At 32.6% G+C, this 18,411-nt stretch overlaps 1 protein-coding gene across 1 annotated transcript in view; it reads left to right on the top strand.

Annotated features, from left to right (window-relative positions):
- LOC128222380 (unconventional myosin-Va-like) overlaps positions 1 to 18,411 on the top strand; it is a 77,969-nt gene that overhangs the window by 41,006 nt on the left and 18,552 nt on the right. The window contains exons 9-15 of the mRNA XM_052931354.1: positions 719 to 852; positions 1,357 to 1,470; positions 2,217 to 2,354; positions 2,546 to 2,637; positions 3,288 to 3,360; positions 9,041 to 9,167; positions 11,244 to 11,430. Of these exons, the coding sequence (XP_052787314.1) occupies positions 719 to 852; positions 1,357 to 1,470; positions 2,217 to 2,354; positions 2,546 to 2,637; positions 3,288 to 3,360; positions 9,041 to 9,167; positions 11,244 to 11,430 (865 nt within the window). The remainder of the gene's footprint in view (positions 1 to 718; positions 853 to 1,356; positions 1,471 to 2,216; positions 2,355 to 2,545; positions 2,638 to 3,287; positions 3,361 to 9,040; positions 9,168 to 11,243; positions 11,431 to 18,411) is intronic.

The raw sequence follows: 18,411 nt of genomic DNA, 5'->3' as shown, positions 1-18,411 counted from the left end.
TGTATATTTTACCTACCGCTGGTTGAGATCGCATATCTGCTTACCGATAGCATTGCTCGTTACTGTTACAGGACATGCAGCTGCTGATTAGATTCTGTATCACTTTTTCAAAACTGCAATCAGTTTAATTGGTCGACAGTCATTATTGAAATAAAATGACAAATCAATAATAAACGTTTTGAATAAATTTAACCAAACCAAAGAAATAACATGTTTAATACAGTTGGGATAAAGCATTAACTCACTGTGAAATAATTTATACTTGTTGGCTTGAACTTGTTTGTTTTTTCGATCCTAAATTGTCTGCAAAATCACCATGCGCCGATATCGTGCTATTGTGCTTTTATGTTCAATGAATATCATACAAAGGAACTAAATGCTACTACTTAAAATTGACTTAACTTTATTATCAATGAAGCTTAATCATATATAATAAAATGCATATTAATATAGTAATATAAACAATGATTAAGGTAAAAGCTGTATACCGCTACTATGAATCGTCAGGTGAATATTCATATTTCAATTTACATAGACAATATTGGTTCATAACTAAAGGGAATTGTTTTGTTGGGATCTTGAGTTCGTCGATAAGCCAACCCACCTAACCACAATAATTAATTTCCCACAAATATTTATGATGTCACAGTATGTGTTGTCAAAAGACCAATCAAACATCATCTTACATAGTTTTAACCAATCAACTTATGTTTTACAGATTGTGATGAATGGGAGGAACAGAGTAAACTGCTTGTCCAAGAGATGGAATCAGAGAGACAGCAACACCAGAGGCTGGTGAAAGAACATAATAGGCTTCTACAGAGATTTGAGAATATGCAAGGCAAAATTCAGGTTTGTTTATTGATTATCTCGGTTTGCAACGATGATGATAACTTATGTTATAGTGCAAGGTGGTGTGTAAGCTGTTTTTTGCTCACACCCATTTGGCGAGTGCTCTGATAAGATTGTTAGTCACTTTAGGATTTTGGAGCATAGTGTACAGACAGAATGAAACCCTGGTTAAAGCTACCCTGGCTCTTTAACATGATGTGTTATGCAAACATAATATTATTCTTAAAGCGTTAGTAACACTTTTAGCCATAAAACATTTTCAAATGTAAAATGGAAAAGTGCGATCTGATCTTTTCAGCAGTCTTTTATCATCGGTTTCATGACATTTAGACGTTTAGGAAAAAAAAATGGCAGGATTTCCAAACGGCCAACGGTGTGAGTGCAGCTTTAGAAATTCAATCAAAATTACTATCCGTACCCTCAAAATGGCGGTCAGGTTAAGCCAAACACAGTCTTTATTAATTGTGGCCTTATAAGAAATTACTTGATATTATTCTATTTTAGATGTTACAAAGTCTTACCAAGGGCCACAAGCGAACACATTCAGACATCAGCATGCTGAGCCTGGAGTCTGTGACACATGAAGGACAGAAGGAGGAAGAAGACAAAGACAAGGATGTAAGTGCCTTAATAAGGGGTTAAGGAGACTGAATCATAAGAATGGTTATTAAAGTACCTGAATGATGATAAAAGTGCATCCTTTATGATAAAAGTGCGTGCATGATGATAAAAGTGCATGGATGTTGATACAATTGCCTAAATAATGATAAAGGTGCCTGAATAATGATAAAGGTGCCTGAATAATGATAAAAGTGCCTGATTTATAATAAAAGAGCCTAAATAATGACCAAAGGTCCTAAATTCACGAATAGTTCCTGGATAATGGTCAAAATGCCTGAAAAATCTCTTTCAAGCGCCTTAGAACTCTCTGAAAGTGTCCTAATTATAACATTAGCTCCAAAATAGTGTGTTTAATAGGCTTATTAATGATAATAATAATAATATAGGGGTTAAACAAAGGGTAAAAATGACTGATCAATAATAATAGTGCCTAAATAATGATATAAGTGTCTTGAAATAAGGATAAAACGCGTTGAATGAACATCAAAGTACTTAAATAATGTTATGATCAATGAGCCTGAATAATGATTAAAATGCATGAATAAGTGCCTGAAACCCTCTATACGAAATACCTCTTTTTGAATCAAGTGCCTGAACCAATTGACTTAAATTATTGCCAAAAATATTATTACTCATGATTAACCTGAGATAAAGAATACGCTAATAAAACATTCAGATTTACCTGCTTGTAAAGTAATGATGATAACTGAAAAAAAGTATAAATTTGTTTGTCTATTTTTAAGGATCAGGGTTTTGGTACGGAGAAAAAGAAGAAACAAGAACATGTCCCACGAACTGCTGTTACCATGGAAACAGCTATGAAAAAATCCTCACCACTGAATTCTGCTGCTGAAGCATCAGAGAACTCATACCAAGTAAAGGTAGATTTCAACCTGTTTTATGGGAATGGTCTTGACTAATAGTTTGTTTGGGGTAAGACATTTAATGAATAGGGAAAGCGGTTCTCTTTAGAATATATAGATATATTTATATGAGTTATTTGTATTGGGGAATTGGACCAATGAATGATAGATCAGTGATTCTATTTAAAGCACCCTATTTCTATTTATAGCCAGCACCTCCAACGCAGAACATTGATGTTGGTCTTATGCTGAAACTGCAAAACAAAATCAAAGTACAGGAAAAGGAAAAACATCAACTCAGGTACATTTTACTCAGGGCATTTTGTTTCAAAGAAAAGGCCGTCGATGAACTGTGACGACTATATTTTGTAATTGGCATGGTTTTAAAACACAATTAATCTGGCATTAGTTACAATTACAACAATGCCATTACAAGTTAATGATTTAATCAGTGCATGTATATGATGTATTCAACGTATATTAGCAACAGTCAAGATAATTCAGTTGACATTTGTAAAAGGGTAAAGTTCATGATTTTGCAGTTTATGTCCATTATTTTACAGTTCAATTCGTTGAGTTGACAGTTCAACTTCTTGATTTTACAGCTCAAGTCCTTTATTTTACAGTTCAGCTCCTTGATTTTACAGCTCAAGTCCTTGTTTTTACAGCTCAAGTCATTAATTTTACAGCTCAAATCCTTAATGTTACAGCTCAAAGCCATGATTTTACAGCTCAAGTCCTTTATTTTACAGTTCAAGTCCTTATTTTACAGCTCAACTCCTTGATTTTACAGTTCAAGTCCTTGATTTGACAGCTCAGCTCTTTGATTTTACAGCTCAAGTCATGTTTTTTTTTCAGTTCAAATCCATGACCGTACAGTTTATGTCAATCATTTTTACATCTTACAGTTTAAGCCATTGATTTTTACAGCCAATGTTAATTAATTTCCAGGTTGAAACTGGACAAATTGGAAGAACAGGTGAAAGAAGGAACGCCGGGTGACTCGGCCTTTAACAGGCTTAAGGTACGTTCTCAAATATTAATTTGACATTCATTACAGACATTTATGTCCATATAACTTTGCATTTAATTGTACATGGTTTACCATAGGAGTTCAAGACAAGATACAATGAATTCAAACTCGCACAGCTTTTTTTTTAGCTTTTTTACAGACTGTGACTACCTTAAATTGTCAAATATATATTTTACTTTAATCATTTACACTGTTAAACTTCCTAGGGTTATAGGTAAAAACTCTGGAAAGCCATCAAGTGAAGGAGTTAGTCTGTTGTCAGAGAGTAGAGCGTATGAGAGTTTGAAGGTATTCTTGTAATGGGATACAACCTCCCTTCATTTCTTGTTCTTTCCGGGTCTAATCTGTTACTTGTGTATGGTAATACTGAGAGTGTTTTAAAGCTGCACTTTCACAGATTTACTGTTTTTACAACTTTTTTGTCTTGGAATTACAATGTTTTTGCGTAAATATCCGCAAACCAGTAATAAAATACAGCTGACAAAATATTAGATCGCAGATTTTCCTATTTCAGTGTAAAAACTAATATTTTATGGCTTAAAGCGATACTAACGGTTTAAGAAAATTGCATAAAACATCAATTTTTGAGCCTAAATTGAACAATCTGTGACTAATTTTTGTCAGCATAAAAATAAAAAAGTTTTCAAAAGTCTGTGAGAGTGCAGCTTTAAACTACATTGAATATATAGTTCATTAGATTGCGACATACTTGTGCTTTCCTTAACTACTGGTAATGTTCGTGTTTTTTTTTCTCGGGAGTTTTTGGTTTAGCAGTGCTCCAGTTTAGATTTTAAAAAAGGAAGGGTGCTCGGACATAGAATAAGCCTAAATTGGGCACTAGCAAAGGCCGATGTTCAAGTCTTATTGCGTTTTTGTTGTGATTTCTTTTAATACTTAAAGTCCCAATGAATACCTGTACATTTGACTTAAGTGTCACATTTATGCATATTTATCATTTTTATACTAATTTCTGAAAATGGACTCTATCACAGAAAAGGACACAGCAGGATGAAGTAAAAATGCAGCAGGGTGCTTGAAAAAAGGGCAGCCTGGCGTGGCACCTTGCTATTTAGCCTTAGCTGGAGTACTGGTTTAGCAAGTTCGTAATAATATAAAATATTTTTGTAAATTATTTCAGCAAGAATACATTTTTTTGACCATATGAAACAAATAATAAAAGTTCAACTCAAATCTGAGCCAAGTAAGAGTAATCTATAGTTATGTCTGATACAGTGGGTCGTTTGTATATTTTTTCTAATGTATGCAATATCATGGAATTTTCATGAATGGGAAGGCTTTTATTTGTTGCTAACTATAACTATGAGTGCATTGTCACTCCCTGGGTAACTTTTCACCTGTATTTTTGTAACATACTTTTTTTTCTTTTCTTGTAATACTTATCGTCTAACATCATTTCAAGTATTTTTTTTATGAAATGATAATTTATTTTCAGTGGAATTAACCATAAAAGGACTTATGTACCAGCGTCCCTTTTTCATAACGACCTAAGATCTAACAATTTTAAGATTAGAAACTAAATGTTTTGGATTGGCCTGTATATTTAGCTGATCAATAGGCTGAATGGGATCACAGAGGCATGCCTAATGATAAGGATAAGAACTATGCTAAATACTGGCCTAGGTGACCTATTTAATAACCACATAAGATTTGACATAATTTTAAGTCAAAGTAGAATCTGAATGTTATGATTGGACAGAACAATTAGTTGACCAATAGACTGAATGGAATCTATGAGGCATGTTTAAGGATTGGGAAAAGAAATGTATTACAACTTCTAGCTATAAAAGCGGCTCCTTGGTCTTGTGTTTACAGTTTTGATTTCCTGTCGCATTGCTAAAAAAATACTAATCTTTTTTTCCGGTAGATATGTTTGGGATCCAGTGTGACAGTCCTATACACTGGTGTACGTTAAAGAACCAGGGTAGCTCCAACTAGAGTTACATTCTGTCATGGCACTATGATCCAAAATCCTAAAATGACTAACAATCTTATTGGAGCATTCGCTGACTGGGCTTTGCCCAAGTGTGAGTAAGAATAAGCTTACACACTCAAAACCCCTTGCCATATATTGTTTTGTTACATTCAACCTTCTAATTATATTTAATTATTGTCCTGTTCAAATTTTTTGAGGTACTTAAAAACTTGAAATGCAAGATCGCCATATGCATGGAATACCTTTAGTAGGACAAAGGTAATTCTTCTTCAAAATGAATAAAAAATACAGTGAACGATTTAAACATTTGAATTAACAAGCTATTATACTAGTATTTGGCATTGAAACTTTGTTAAAAGATAAAATAAAATATTATTTGAAATATAAAATAGATCAAATCCATAGTTTGAAAAACCTGAAAGGTATTCTCAAAAGGCACAGGGCCAGTCGAAACCCGTTGGCTTGAACTCCCAGGGTCCTGCGAAAATACAGTGAACCTCGAATTCGAGTTAAGCGGGAATTTTTACACTTTAATTTTTCAGAAATCAATCATTTCCTTTCAGTTTTTGTCAAAGAGGAATTTGAGCCAAGCGACTTCGAGCAATAGGGTTCGATTTTATTAAGTGCCGGGAAAAAGCTTTGAAAGGAACTTAATCAGGGATCAGAGCTCCTTGAATACCATGCTTTGAGCCTAAATCCCACGTAATAGATTTGAATAATTCTGTAAAACATGTAGCATGTATATATGAAACTACAGGTATCACAAAATGTGATAAGAGCCCCGCCCCCTCAGATTATTGTTTTACTTTTGTTTTTTTATCATCCACAAGAATCATGGATAACATTGATAATTTATTTGTTATCCTACTATTAATATTCGTATCTATAGGAGAATGCATACTTCTGAATTTCGGTATGTATCTCCTCGTAACGTTTCTGCTTGAAAACAAGTGTGCTGTAACCTTTCCTGTTGAGGTGGAGCTAATGTTAATCAATTGAAACTGTTTGAAAGAAATTGTTTTCACCACCAGCTCCGTCAAATCATTATGTCTAATAGGACATGGTTGGATTGGGTTATCCAGTCCTGAGAGTGGCTATAAACAATTTGGAGCATCATAAGTAGTAAGACCATTATTCAGATAATATAATTATATAATTAAAGAGTCCTGATTTTAAAATAGATAAGTGCATATTGATCAATTTTATGTACATTCCGTGGAATAATATTACTATAAAATGTAAAATTTTGTATATCAAAGTATTACAAAATTGTCGTACACACCGAGCACGACCCCAGCAGGATAGTTGGCAAAATTGTTATTTTATTTCTTAGGTGATAGCAATATGTTTTATAGTAGAAAATAGTGCTACTCTAAATAAAACTGAAATGATTTGACATTTTCCTTTATTTTTTTATTATTTACATATTTTGTTGTTGTTTTTGGCTTTTCTTTTCTTGTTTCATATATTTCCCAAAACAGGTAAAGAATGTATTAATTGTTATAATGATAAAACTGAAACAATGCCATGTGAGATTTAGATTTTAACACATTACAGCCAACCTTATATTGCTATCAATTGTAGTTTTAGCTTTCAGTTCTGTTAGTGTATTTATAAATGCTATTTTTGTTAGAGTTGTACAGTATTTTATCTATGTTTATTTTTATTGTTCTATAAACATTATTATAAAGCTGTCTTTGTGCACGTGTGTGAAGTCATGCATTGTATGTTGGCATTCTTTTCTATTTCGAAATATTGTTTTGAAAAGCATAACTTTGTGTTTAACATTTTGACCATGAGTAATTTTTACAGAGTTGTTTTTCTTGTTAACAAAACAAAAATGAGGTAAAAACCTTGAAGTTAAAAAATACCAGTTTTTTTCTCAAAAACTATTCTTCACAAAAATGATTGATTAATGGCTTATGATTATAAATTGTGATGGCTAGATTGATTGTATGGCTAGCATGGTTTTGTGGGATTTTTCTGGAGGGCTTTGGTGTTGGTGGCCTTTAGAAATGTATTTCAGCAGCTATATAGATTAAACATAATGTTTTGATTTGTAAGAAAACATAGTGAACTATATAAGAGCAGGTAACAAAAGACCTGCAACAAGCAGCAATTAGTAAAGTAAAATTGACAGCTTTTGTTATCAATTCAGATTTGTTTGTTTTTTACAAAAAAAAAGAAAATGATTTACCTTAAAAGACGTCATGACCTTTAATAAACATATATAACACGGACTTTGCATTTTTTTATTTAGTAACAATAGAGTATGATGTCCTATTTATTGCTGAGGTCATTTTTGCTTTAGATGTATTTCTGCTTGACCTGCTTCACGATGATTAAATAGAGCTGCTGTCAAATGAATGTAAAAATTGAAATCAAATTAGTTTCATTTGAAACTTTACTGACCTTACATTTATATCATATCGATTGTTTCTGCATTGAATGGTTACCAGACTTCACAGAGTTTTATGACAGATCAGCAGGCTTAGTATTTTGCCATTAACAAACTTAAAGCTAAACTAAAAATGGCAAATTGATACTTCAACAGTCATATGGACAGAGCAAACATTTTGCCAAAAGCTCAGATCTTTGAGTGTTTGAGCATTTGCATCGTATACTAACATGAAATTGGCAATATTGCTTAATGTTACACAGTAGTTAATGAAAACATGTATTCATTTTATTTTTTATATAAATTATATGCATGATTATATATGATACTAAGGCCTAAATAAATGTAAGTTGTTTCTGGTTACCTGACTGACTCTATGTATTTGTCACCAGCTCAATATGCTTCTTCGTTGCATATGAACACAAAAAATGCACTTTAGACAGTAATTTAACATGCCTTATTAAACTAATAAAAAAAAACTTACAGACTCATATCTATTTGGGCATGTAACCAGAAACATTATTTTTTTAGTCTTAACCACATAACTATTCATATCTTCTTTTTTCTCTAGTTTTTAAAAAACATTATATTTTGATACTTAGATATTTTGTTTCATATTTTACCTAGTGTCAATTTTATTTTATATTTGTAAAATGCAATTGAGTATATAGTATACTATTATCTAAAATGCAAGAACTAAAAAGAAAATGAGAATTTTCAATCGAGGAAATGAATAATATGCTTGAAGGTGATTAACATGATTTATTTGTGAAATAAAAATGTGATATATATTTTTTTACTGTTTTAAATTTAAACACTGCTCCCTATTCCAAATCAAATGTAAGCGTACACAGGGCTTAAACACATTTTAATGATGTTATTTCCGAAATGATGTTAAGTCCACATACAATTCCGAATTGTTTACTAAAAAGCTACAATTAAATGTCATTTATATCCTTTATGAGTATATGATAAAAAGAAAAATTGTTTCAATGTAAGATTGCAAAATATTTCATCTCATGAATACTGGAGAAATTAGTTTTTTGTTGCTCACTCAGTAAAATATATTGCAATCTTATACTGAAACTCTATATAAGAAGGCAATCAATATTTAATGGAGTTTAAATCTCATTTTCCTAATACAATGAATTGTTCATACTTTATTATCATATTTATGAAAAAATAGAATACTGATAAAACTGATTTATTTTAATCATGTAAGGGAAGTATCCAAATCAAATGACAATGTTTTTACTCGTTTGAAGCTATGGGGGTATCATATCCATTCAGTGACACATTTTCTTCATCTGTTTTCATAGATACTTGAACTTGAAAATGAGAATTATAAGCTGAAACGTGAGGTGGCCAAGCTGATGGAATCCATCGCTAAGACATCATACTTCAACAAAGGACAGAAGCCCACTGCTGCGGGCAAGGAATTCTTAGGTGAGAAAAAAATAATAAAAATAATATTAATAATGTCATCCTGAAAAAAAAATATATTGTGTTTGCAGTGGTCTTACTTATTCTCTGAAAATGCCCTGAATTATCTTTTTATGGACTCCATGGATGGTTTGTATTCAATATTAGTCTTATTTGGATCTAAGATTGGTGTAGCAAGTCGGATTAAGAAGTGTAAATAACCAACCAATACAGTGAAAGAAGTCATTGATGTTTGACCATAACATTCACTTTAGTTGCATTTTGAATACAGATTCCACATTCTCACTTACTTTGATGATTCTGTTTGTTTTGAAAATAGAAAGAAATCTCATTTTAGGGAGTTACCTTAACATGGGTAATTTAAGGTATCTGATGTACATAATAACAGATTCAAGCTGAGTTGATATTTTTATGGAGTTTTCTCATTTAAGGAGTTCTGAGACTCAAACCTAATGTAAATTATCTTAACGATACTCATGATGAACTATTTTCTACTTCCAAGTTTTAGTAAGAAATTTGGCTTATTGAAATAAGATACATTAGCTTCTCAGGTTTGGGGTTTTTTTTCGAGAAGGTTTGGCCTGATACCTTAATGCATTAACAACATTGTAGAGAAAATCTTTGTGTCAAAATAGAATTGACTCGTTCAGCTAATTTGACTGCCACTCTTACACATTTTAAGAAGAAATAGGTTAGGAAGTTATCTAGTTTGTGATATAAATTAAGGTCGTAGAATAAGCAGGAGACGTGGGATGACTGATGGAGGCGGAGCAAATGACGGAGCAAAAGTTATAAGTGGTATTAAACTTAAATTACCTTTGACCCCAGTCTTTATTATATGCAATCTTGACCTTCAGAACTATGTCATACTAACCATTGACACCATTATTATATGCACTCTTGACCTTCAGCATTTTGTCACTCCTGTGTAATGGTATGTCATTATTTGACACTATACCTTCATTTTGAAATATAGGTTGAAATATTAAAGGTTCTGAGTGACATTGAATAAAGGAAAAGACAGAACCTTTTCACTTTCTTACCTGGAACAGCATTCTGCATACCATGTTATGCCAAGTCTACCTTTAATATATACAGTTATTAAAACCTTTGCATCATCGTTTCTAAATGCTTTTCAATAATCAGCTATGAATAACCTTCAGTGACCTATGACCTACAAATTTGATGTCAGCAATTTTATTCCTCTCCCAAAAATAGGTGCACATCATTCAGTGATTTTTATAATCTCAAAATTGTTTGAATTAAGCTCCGATGTTCAGGATTGAGAACATTTATCTTTAGACTATTGTACAGAAATGATGTAACGATTGTTTATTGCTCCAACATATGCATCAAAAACATTTAGAAGTATACTTTGAAATCCACACATATGACCTTGGAAACAATGTCAAAAGGGGTCTAAGTCCCTTAACTTTGCTTTGGGCATGAGCCCCTCATATTCAAATAGCTATTTTAAGGATTGACAATTATAAAACCCTGGATATTCAATTGTTACATCTCATTAAATTAGTTGATATGTACCTTCATTGTATCGGACATATACGATTTACTCCATATTATACTTTCTGCTAAATAAAAATGATATAATACCTCCATGAACCTTTAAATCCCAAATGCACAATGCTGATCTGTGCAGGCTTACAGATCACTGGTCTTGTTCATCAAAATTCATACCTTTATTGGCCTTTTACCTCTATTGCTTGTTTACCCCTTTTCCAGTTGCCATTCACATCAATATTCAAGTTGCATGTACTTTCTGAGAAATTGTAAATGCTCTGCCAATTCATTATTAAGGAATGACAAGTATTGTAAAAAAAAATCTAAGTCTAATCTCAATGTTCTGCCCTACACAAATAATCAACAAATTGACCTAACTTAAGAAAATAGCTGTCAAAATTTAAACTTTGATATAAAATTACTGAAATTAAAATACTGTCCATTTCTAATTTAAGTCCAGAATATTACCTCCCTTTATGAAATTTCAAAGAAAGTAACCTCCCTTTGTCAAATTTAAGATAATAGTAATAATAGTTAACAAATGATAATTTCCCCTTACAGAACAGTTTGAAGCTCAGGCAGACGAACTGGAGAGAAGGCGAGAGGAGTGTCTACAGTTACGGGTCTTGTTAGCAGAAAAGAGCATCTCCACACATTCTATTGCCAAGCAGTCGCATGGACAGGAGGAGATTGTTCATGAAGACAATGCGCTGACAATGGCATATAAATCTCAAAGGGACATAAATAGGTGAGTTTTTAATATGTTGAGAGTTAGTTTCCTTAGATTGATATGATCATGATTACAGGAAAGAACATCTCCACTCATCATGATTATTGCCAAACAGTCCTACAAATTGGCAGGAGAAGATTTCAATTGAGGACATTGAGCTGACAATGGCGTATAAATCTCAAAGGGACATAATTAAGTATTTTTTTAGTATTTTGCAAGTTGGGTCCCTTGAATTGATCTTGTTAACAGAAAAGAGCATCTCCTCACATTTAATTGCCAAACAGTTGTACAATTGAGATTAAAAATGAGACAATGAGCTGACATTCTCAAAGGGAAACATTCAGGTGAGTTTTGAATACTTTGAGAGTTATTTACCTTTAAATCTCCGATTTTTCTGGCAGAAGAGATGATTGGTACCTTTTTTTGTGGCCAAGCAATTGAAAAAGACCAGATTTTTTTATGAAGTACGAGTTGAAAATGGCATAAAAATATCTGAGGGACATAATTTTGTAAGTTTTTAATACTTTTGAGTGTTAGCTCCCTTTGAATGATGGGATTTTATTTTGGGTTATTGGGAAAAGTGGACACATTTTGTAGCAAAGCAGTTACACATTGAGTAAGACGATGTGGTAATGACATCTGAGTGAAAGTGGCGCATGCATCTCAAAAGGACATAATTTGGTTATTTTGTTTTTGTTTTTTTTAAGTTCCTTCAAACTTGTTGAAATGAAAGTACTTGCTAATGTTTGAGTGGTCTTTAGGTCATGAGGAGGTTAGAAGAAAACAATTAATTTGCAATAGTGTACACATTGTGGCATAATTTGTCAGGGTGTGTGATTGTGAGTTTAGTTCCCTTTAAATATATTTTTTTGCATGACTTAAATAGAGTAATGAAAGCCTTGAAATTGAAAGTTACCAACACTTGAAGGCGGGAAGTAGCTGAATGGGGACCCCATAGGAAAGTGGCTGAAAGCAGACCTCATTGAAAAGTGGCTGAAAGCAGGCAACATTGGAAAGTGGCTGAATGCAGGCCTGATTGAAAAGTGGCTGAATGCAGGCCTGATTGAAAAGTGGCTGAATGCAGGCCTCATTGGAAAGTGGCTTAATGCAAGCCTAATTGGAAAGTGGCTGAATGCAGGCTTCATTGGATAGTGGCTGAATGCAGGCCTCACTGGAAAGTGGCTAATTTCAGACCTCACTGGAAAGTGTGTGAATTAAAGCCTCATTGGAAAGTGGCTGAATGCAGGCCTCACTGGAAAGTGGCTAATTTCAGGTGTCACTGGAAAGTGTGTGAATTAAAGCCTCATTTGAAACCTATCAGGTCTCATTAAAAATGGCTGATTTCAGGGCTCTTTTCAAAGAGGAAATGAGTGACCCTGGTGATCAAAATGAAATACAAGTTACCAAGGGGCTTCCCTGCAGTCTTTCTCTGTGTTGACAGAAATATGATGCGTTGTGTAAGAAACCATAGAAAGTATATAAGGAACAAAAAAAACATATATAAGTATTACCTTACGTGAGATATCATGTTAATAGAAAATAAAGTTGGAAAATGTGGTTGAAATTGATGTATTATGAAATTGTCTGGGCTTTTGTAAAAACATGAATGTGGTTTTAGGATGTCCTTGCAAAACATGTGTGACAAAGATGAACAAAGACAGTGTTATACTGACGTTATGCTTTGTTTGTTGGGCCATTAAAGTCAGAACTTAACATCAGTACTTGACACGCATTTCCATGTCGCATAATTAACGGCTTGACAGTGGTAGGAATGCAACATTTGGGCAATTAAAAGTATCTGTCCAATTAGATGTGCGACAAGGATATACTACATCGCAGATTTTTATATTTAAGTTCAAATATTGATGTTTTTTTGGCATTTTCTTGAACTGTTAGTAGCGGTTTAAGCCATCAAACATTAATTTTCGAACGGAAATATGAAAATCTGCGATCTTATCTTTTGTCAGCAATCTTTTCTCATTGGTTTGCAGATATTTACGCAAAAATTTGCTCTTTCTAAGACAAATAAAAAAGTTGTTAAAATGTTATATCTGTGAAAGTGCAGCTTTAACTTCATACAGAAATAATGCTTTCCAGGCCTAACATTTTTTTTTTCATTTTCAGGCATTTTACTAGAATCTTGGTCAGTGTCCATTCTGTCTCCTTAATAATCTGGCTAAATTATATATTATGTTACAACCTCTGATGAAACCATTTGGTATTCCAATGTATGCAACAAGTTTCAAGTTTCAAGTTTATTGTACAAAAGGCTTCCGGCCCATACACAACCACAAGAGACATATATCTATGATACAGATGTAATCAATAGTGACAATGCCATGCAATGATAACAAACTTACACTGCCATGACAAAATATTTTCTTTCTTCAAATGCATGATATCTAAACAATGCTTTATTATGTATGGTCAAAGCATTTGTACTAGACATTAAATTATAAGCAGCTGAGTGCCCTATTTTCCTCAACCTTTGTTTCAATTATCGGCCGATGAATCTGTAAGCTCATTGTTTATAATGGCAGGGATAAAAACACTTCATCAATCATATTATATTTACAGGCAATTTACTCCTTATTAGGTCTAGTATTGATCATGCAGTATTTAGATGAGAGAAAAATATTTCTTACTAGGTTCTTATCTTATGTTTTTGGAAAGAAAAGAAAACTGGGATGGTTGTATTTTTAGCTCACCTGAGCACGAAGTGATAGCCTTGTGTCCGTCGTCAACAATTTGACTGTTTACACTCTAGAGGTCACAATATGGCCACAATCTTAATGAAACTTCATCAGAACGTTACCCTCAATTAAATCTTAGAGGAGTTCGATATTGGGTCATCTGGGGTTAAAAACTAGGTCACCGGGTCAAAATAAAGGAAAAGCTTGTTAACACTCTTAAGGTCACATGTATGATGTATCTTCAGGAAACTTGGTCAGAATGTTAATATTAATAATTTCTAGGTCAAGTTCGAATCTGGGTCATGTGCGGTCAAAAACCAGGTCACCAGGTGCAATTGAAGCAAAAGCTTGTTTACACTCTAGAGGTCAAATTGATGACTGTATCTTCATGAAAGTTAGTCAGAATGTTTATATTAATAATCTTCAAGTCAAGGGTAAATCTAGGTCATGTGTGGTAAAAAATTAGGTCACCAGATCAAATTATAGGAAAAGCTTGTTAAAACTATAGAGGTCACATTTATGACTATATGTTCATGAAACTTGCTCAGAATGTTTATATTGATTAGCTCTAGGAAAAATTTGAATCTGGGTCATGTGCGGTCAAAAACTAGGTCACTAACTCAAATAATAGGAAAAGCATGTAAACACTCTAGAGGCCACACTTATGACCATATGTTTATGAAACTTAGTCAGATGGTTTATTTGATTAGCTCTAGGACAAATTTGAATCTGGGACACGTTCGGTCAAAAACAAGGTCACCAGGTCAAATTGTAGTTAAAGCGTGTTAACACTCTAGAGGTCACATTTATAACTGTATCTTCATGAAAGATGGTCAGAATGTTCATTTTAATAATCCTTAAGTCAAGTTTGAATCTGGGTCATGTGTTGTCAAATACTTCGTCATCAGGTCAAATCATAGGAAAAGCTTGTTAGCACTCTAGAGGTAAAATTTATGACTGTATGTTCATGAAACTTAGTCATAACGTTTATATCGATCAGCTCTGAGACAAATTCGAATCTGGGTCATGTGCGGTCAAAAACTAGGTCAACAGGTCAAATAATAGGAAAAGCATGTTAACACTCTAGAGGCCACATCTATGACCATATGTTCATGGAACTTGATCAGAATGTTATTCTTGATGATTTTTTTGGATCAGGTGAGCGTTACAGGGCCTTCATGGCCCTCTTGTTCTAAATATCATTTATTTACCAAATTATACGATGTATTATTATACAATGACAGTCTTACCTGTGACTTAAGAAATAGACATCAAGCCAATGAAACAAAACAAAGTGTGAAATTCTTACTATGAACCACAAAAATGACATTGAGCGTGTAGAAAAATCGACCCCTGAGAAATCGAGCCATCCGATCAAATTTAACATGAAAAAAATTGGTCCTTTTAATTTGGTTCAAACCAACTAAGACATTTATAGCCATGCGATATAGAGCCAACAAATTCTGACACAGTTTTTTATCATTGCCCGTTTACAAGTTCCAGTGAACTTCAAATTAATTGTTGTTGTTTTACAATATTTCGCACTACTTTTCCCTGCGTATGTATAATCTACCCTTGTGTATTTCTTACAGTAATACAAAACAAATAATCAATGTTAAACTTTAACATTTCAGTGTTCTTTACATTCGTTAAATAAACAATTTATTGGCTTTTATTGTAAAGGATAAACATATTTTAATAATAAATCAGTTTTGAAGTTACACTTTTTTAAAATGATTTGTTGCCAAATATCTTCATTTTCTTAAAAGGAGATTTAAAGGGACAAATTCACATTTTATAATATAATATATCAAAAATGAATAATTTGTATGACACATCAAAAAATGCATGTCTTGATGATATTTTTTTCAAAACTTAAAAAGAAAAACTTAATAATGTTAATTATTATTTTAAAATGTGAGAAAAATGCTCTAATTTCCCTAACTTAAGTGTATTTTAGTTTAAATTGTCAACAAAAATTGGCATGTATTCTCCTTAAATTAAATAATGATAAAATATTGTTAGTGATTATGAACACATTAGTATTCATGTATATGCAGTCAAATAACCATTTTGTTGTGAAAGTACAAACTTACAATATTTTATTTTATATTGTGTACACTACCTACTAGCTGATTTGGTCAGTCATTGAATATATCAACAACTTCATGTGATTAAAATCAGTAACAGCTGATTTACTGAAAATAAATGTATTGAAAATCTTGAATAATACTGCTGTCTCTGAACAAATATAATTTTGACCACAAAAGGAAGTAATGAAACATTGTATCTAAAAGATCATGCATGTTTCTGTTTTTAAATTATTTGTATCTTAATTAGTAGTTTGACATGCATCTCATTTAAGTGCAATTCTTTCATGCTTGAATCAATTCATGAACACAGATAAACATGCATGACTATACACTGAAAACACAATCAATGTTACATGTTGTAGTGTCTACTCCTGTTCAAAATTCAAACTTCATCAGTATTAACAGTAGCTTTAAGCTGCATTCTCACAGATTGACCATTTTGACAACTTTTTAATTTTTGTCTTAGAATGAGCCATTTTTTTCGTGAATATCTGGAAGCCAGTAATATAAGACAGTTGTTCATATTCACCAACAAAAAATTGACGAGAGTGTAGCTTTAACATGCAGACCTTGTATACTTTTTATTGTAATTGCATGCCTGAGTTGGCTTGAAGAAAATATATTTCCAGTGTCATATATTAATATATATATTTTTAAAGTGAAACTGTCTACTCACTTTAATATTTCCGACATCTTAGTTAGATAAGACTTCATGGCTAAAAAATGTAAAATATTGTACATCAAATTGTTTCTTATCCATTTTAATATTCAGACTTAATAAATTGAGGGATTAGCTTAAAATGCAGATGATGTTAAATGATTATTGTTAAACTTATTTAATGCTTGAATTAGCCGACAAGAACAGATGAACTTCCTTTGCGGTGAAGTGATAGAAAGGTAGTGTACAAAAATGGAGTTAAACTGGTTTTACGGAAGGTTAACAGCGTTGTTTACAGTATACAGAACAGTAGGGAGAAACCTAGTTGGCCAGTCAATGATTTCATTGATATTTTTACCTTTACCTCTGTGGATATTGCGTTTTTAATTGTGATTTTGTGAAAAATGTGATGGTTATTTAATAACACCGAAATAAGATGGGTATTTTTGGGATTATGGATTTTATACATCCAAATTACCTGTGCAGATTCACAAAAAGTTGCCATTATGTGGTTTTATTGAAAACTGATGGTTATTTAGAAATGCCAATATTTGATGGGGACTTCTGAGACTATGGATTTTATACCTCAAAATTACCTGTGCAGATTCACAAAATGTTGTGATTTAGTGAAAATGTGATGGCCATTGTGGAGATTATGGGATTTTAGATTTAAATGAAATGTCTTTATGGTAGGCAGTTATTGATTGTTTGGGATTGTTTGTGCATTTGAATGGAAAGTGGGGAAAATTTGAACAACTTGAATAGTGAGAATCATTTACCATCAAGGTTGTATTAATATGCTTTAAAAGAACATTCATTTGAATTTTTAAGAAATACCTACTTGTAGCTAGCACATGAGACTGTATTAAAATTAGAACATGTGAAAAATCAGCGGACCATAAAACTGCAGTTGTATAATTACACATTAATACCATGAAAGTAAGTTCAGTATTTGAATACTGTGGAACAGTTAGTGAATTAGTGGAGCTTGACTTCATCTTAAGTTAAGAACAGCTTTTTCGCAGCCTACTTTAGTGAAACGAGGTTGATATGACAATTACTACAATATGCTGGTTTGTCATTTAAACATTCAATTGACAAATGAAGGGATTGTGTTTCATCAATAGAAAAATGGAGGATGGTTATATACTCTGATGGATTATTTTAACCTTCTCTGACATACAAGTGACAAAGCAGAGCTAAGCATGCATGCATGCCCTGTTTACTTCCCAAGTTTGTGAAGACCAGAGACGCAACTTGGATAAAATAGGAACAAAACAGAACATTTATTTGCTAACTGTTCACCATTGTACAACTTCCAATTAGTGACCAAGCGAAATTAAGCTTACATGCATGTCATGTTAACTTCCCACGTTTGTGAAGACCAGACACAAAATTTGGACAAAATATGAACAGAACACATTGTTAACTGTTCAACATTATACAACTTTCAATAAGTGACCATTGCGCAGAGCTCAAAGCTTACATGCATGTCATGTTTACTTCCCAAGTTTGTGAAGATCAGAGACAAATATTGGATAAAATCTGAACAGAA

The sequence above is a fragment of the Mya arenaria genome, chromosome 16, assembly GCF_026914265.1.
Source record: "Mya arenaria isolate MELC-2E11 chromosome 16, ASM2691426v1".
Lineage (NCBI taxonomy): Eukaryota > Metazoa > Mollusca > Bivalvia > Myida > Myidae > Mya > Mya arenaria.
This window is presented reverse-complemented; position numbering and strand designations above follow the sequence as displayed.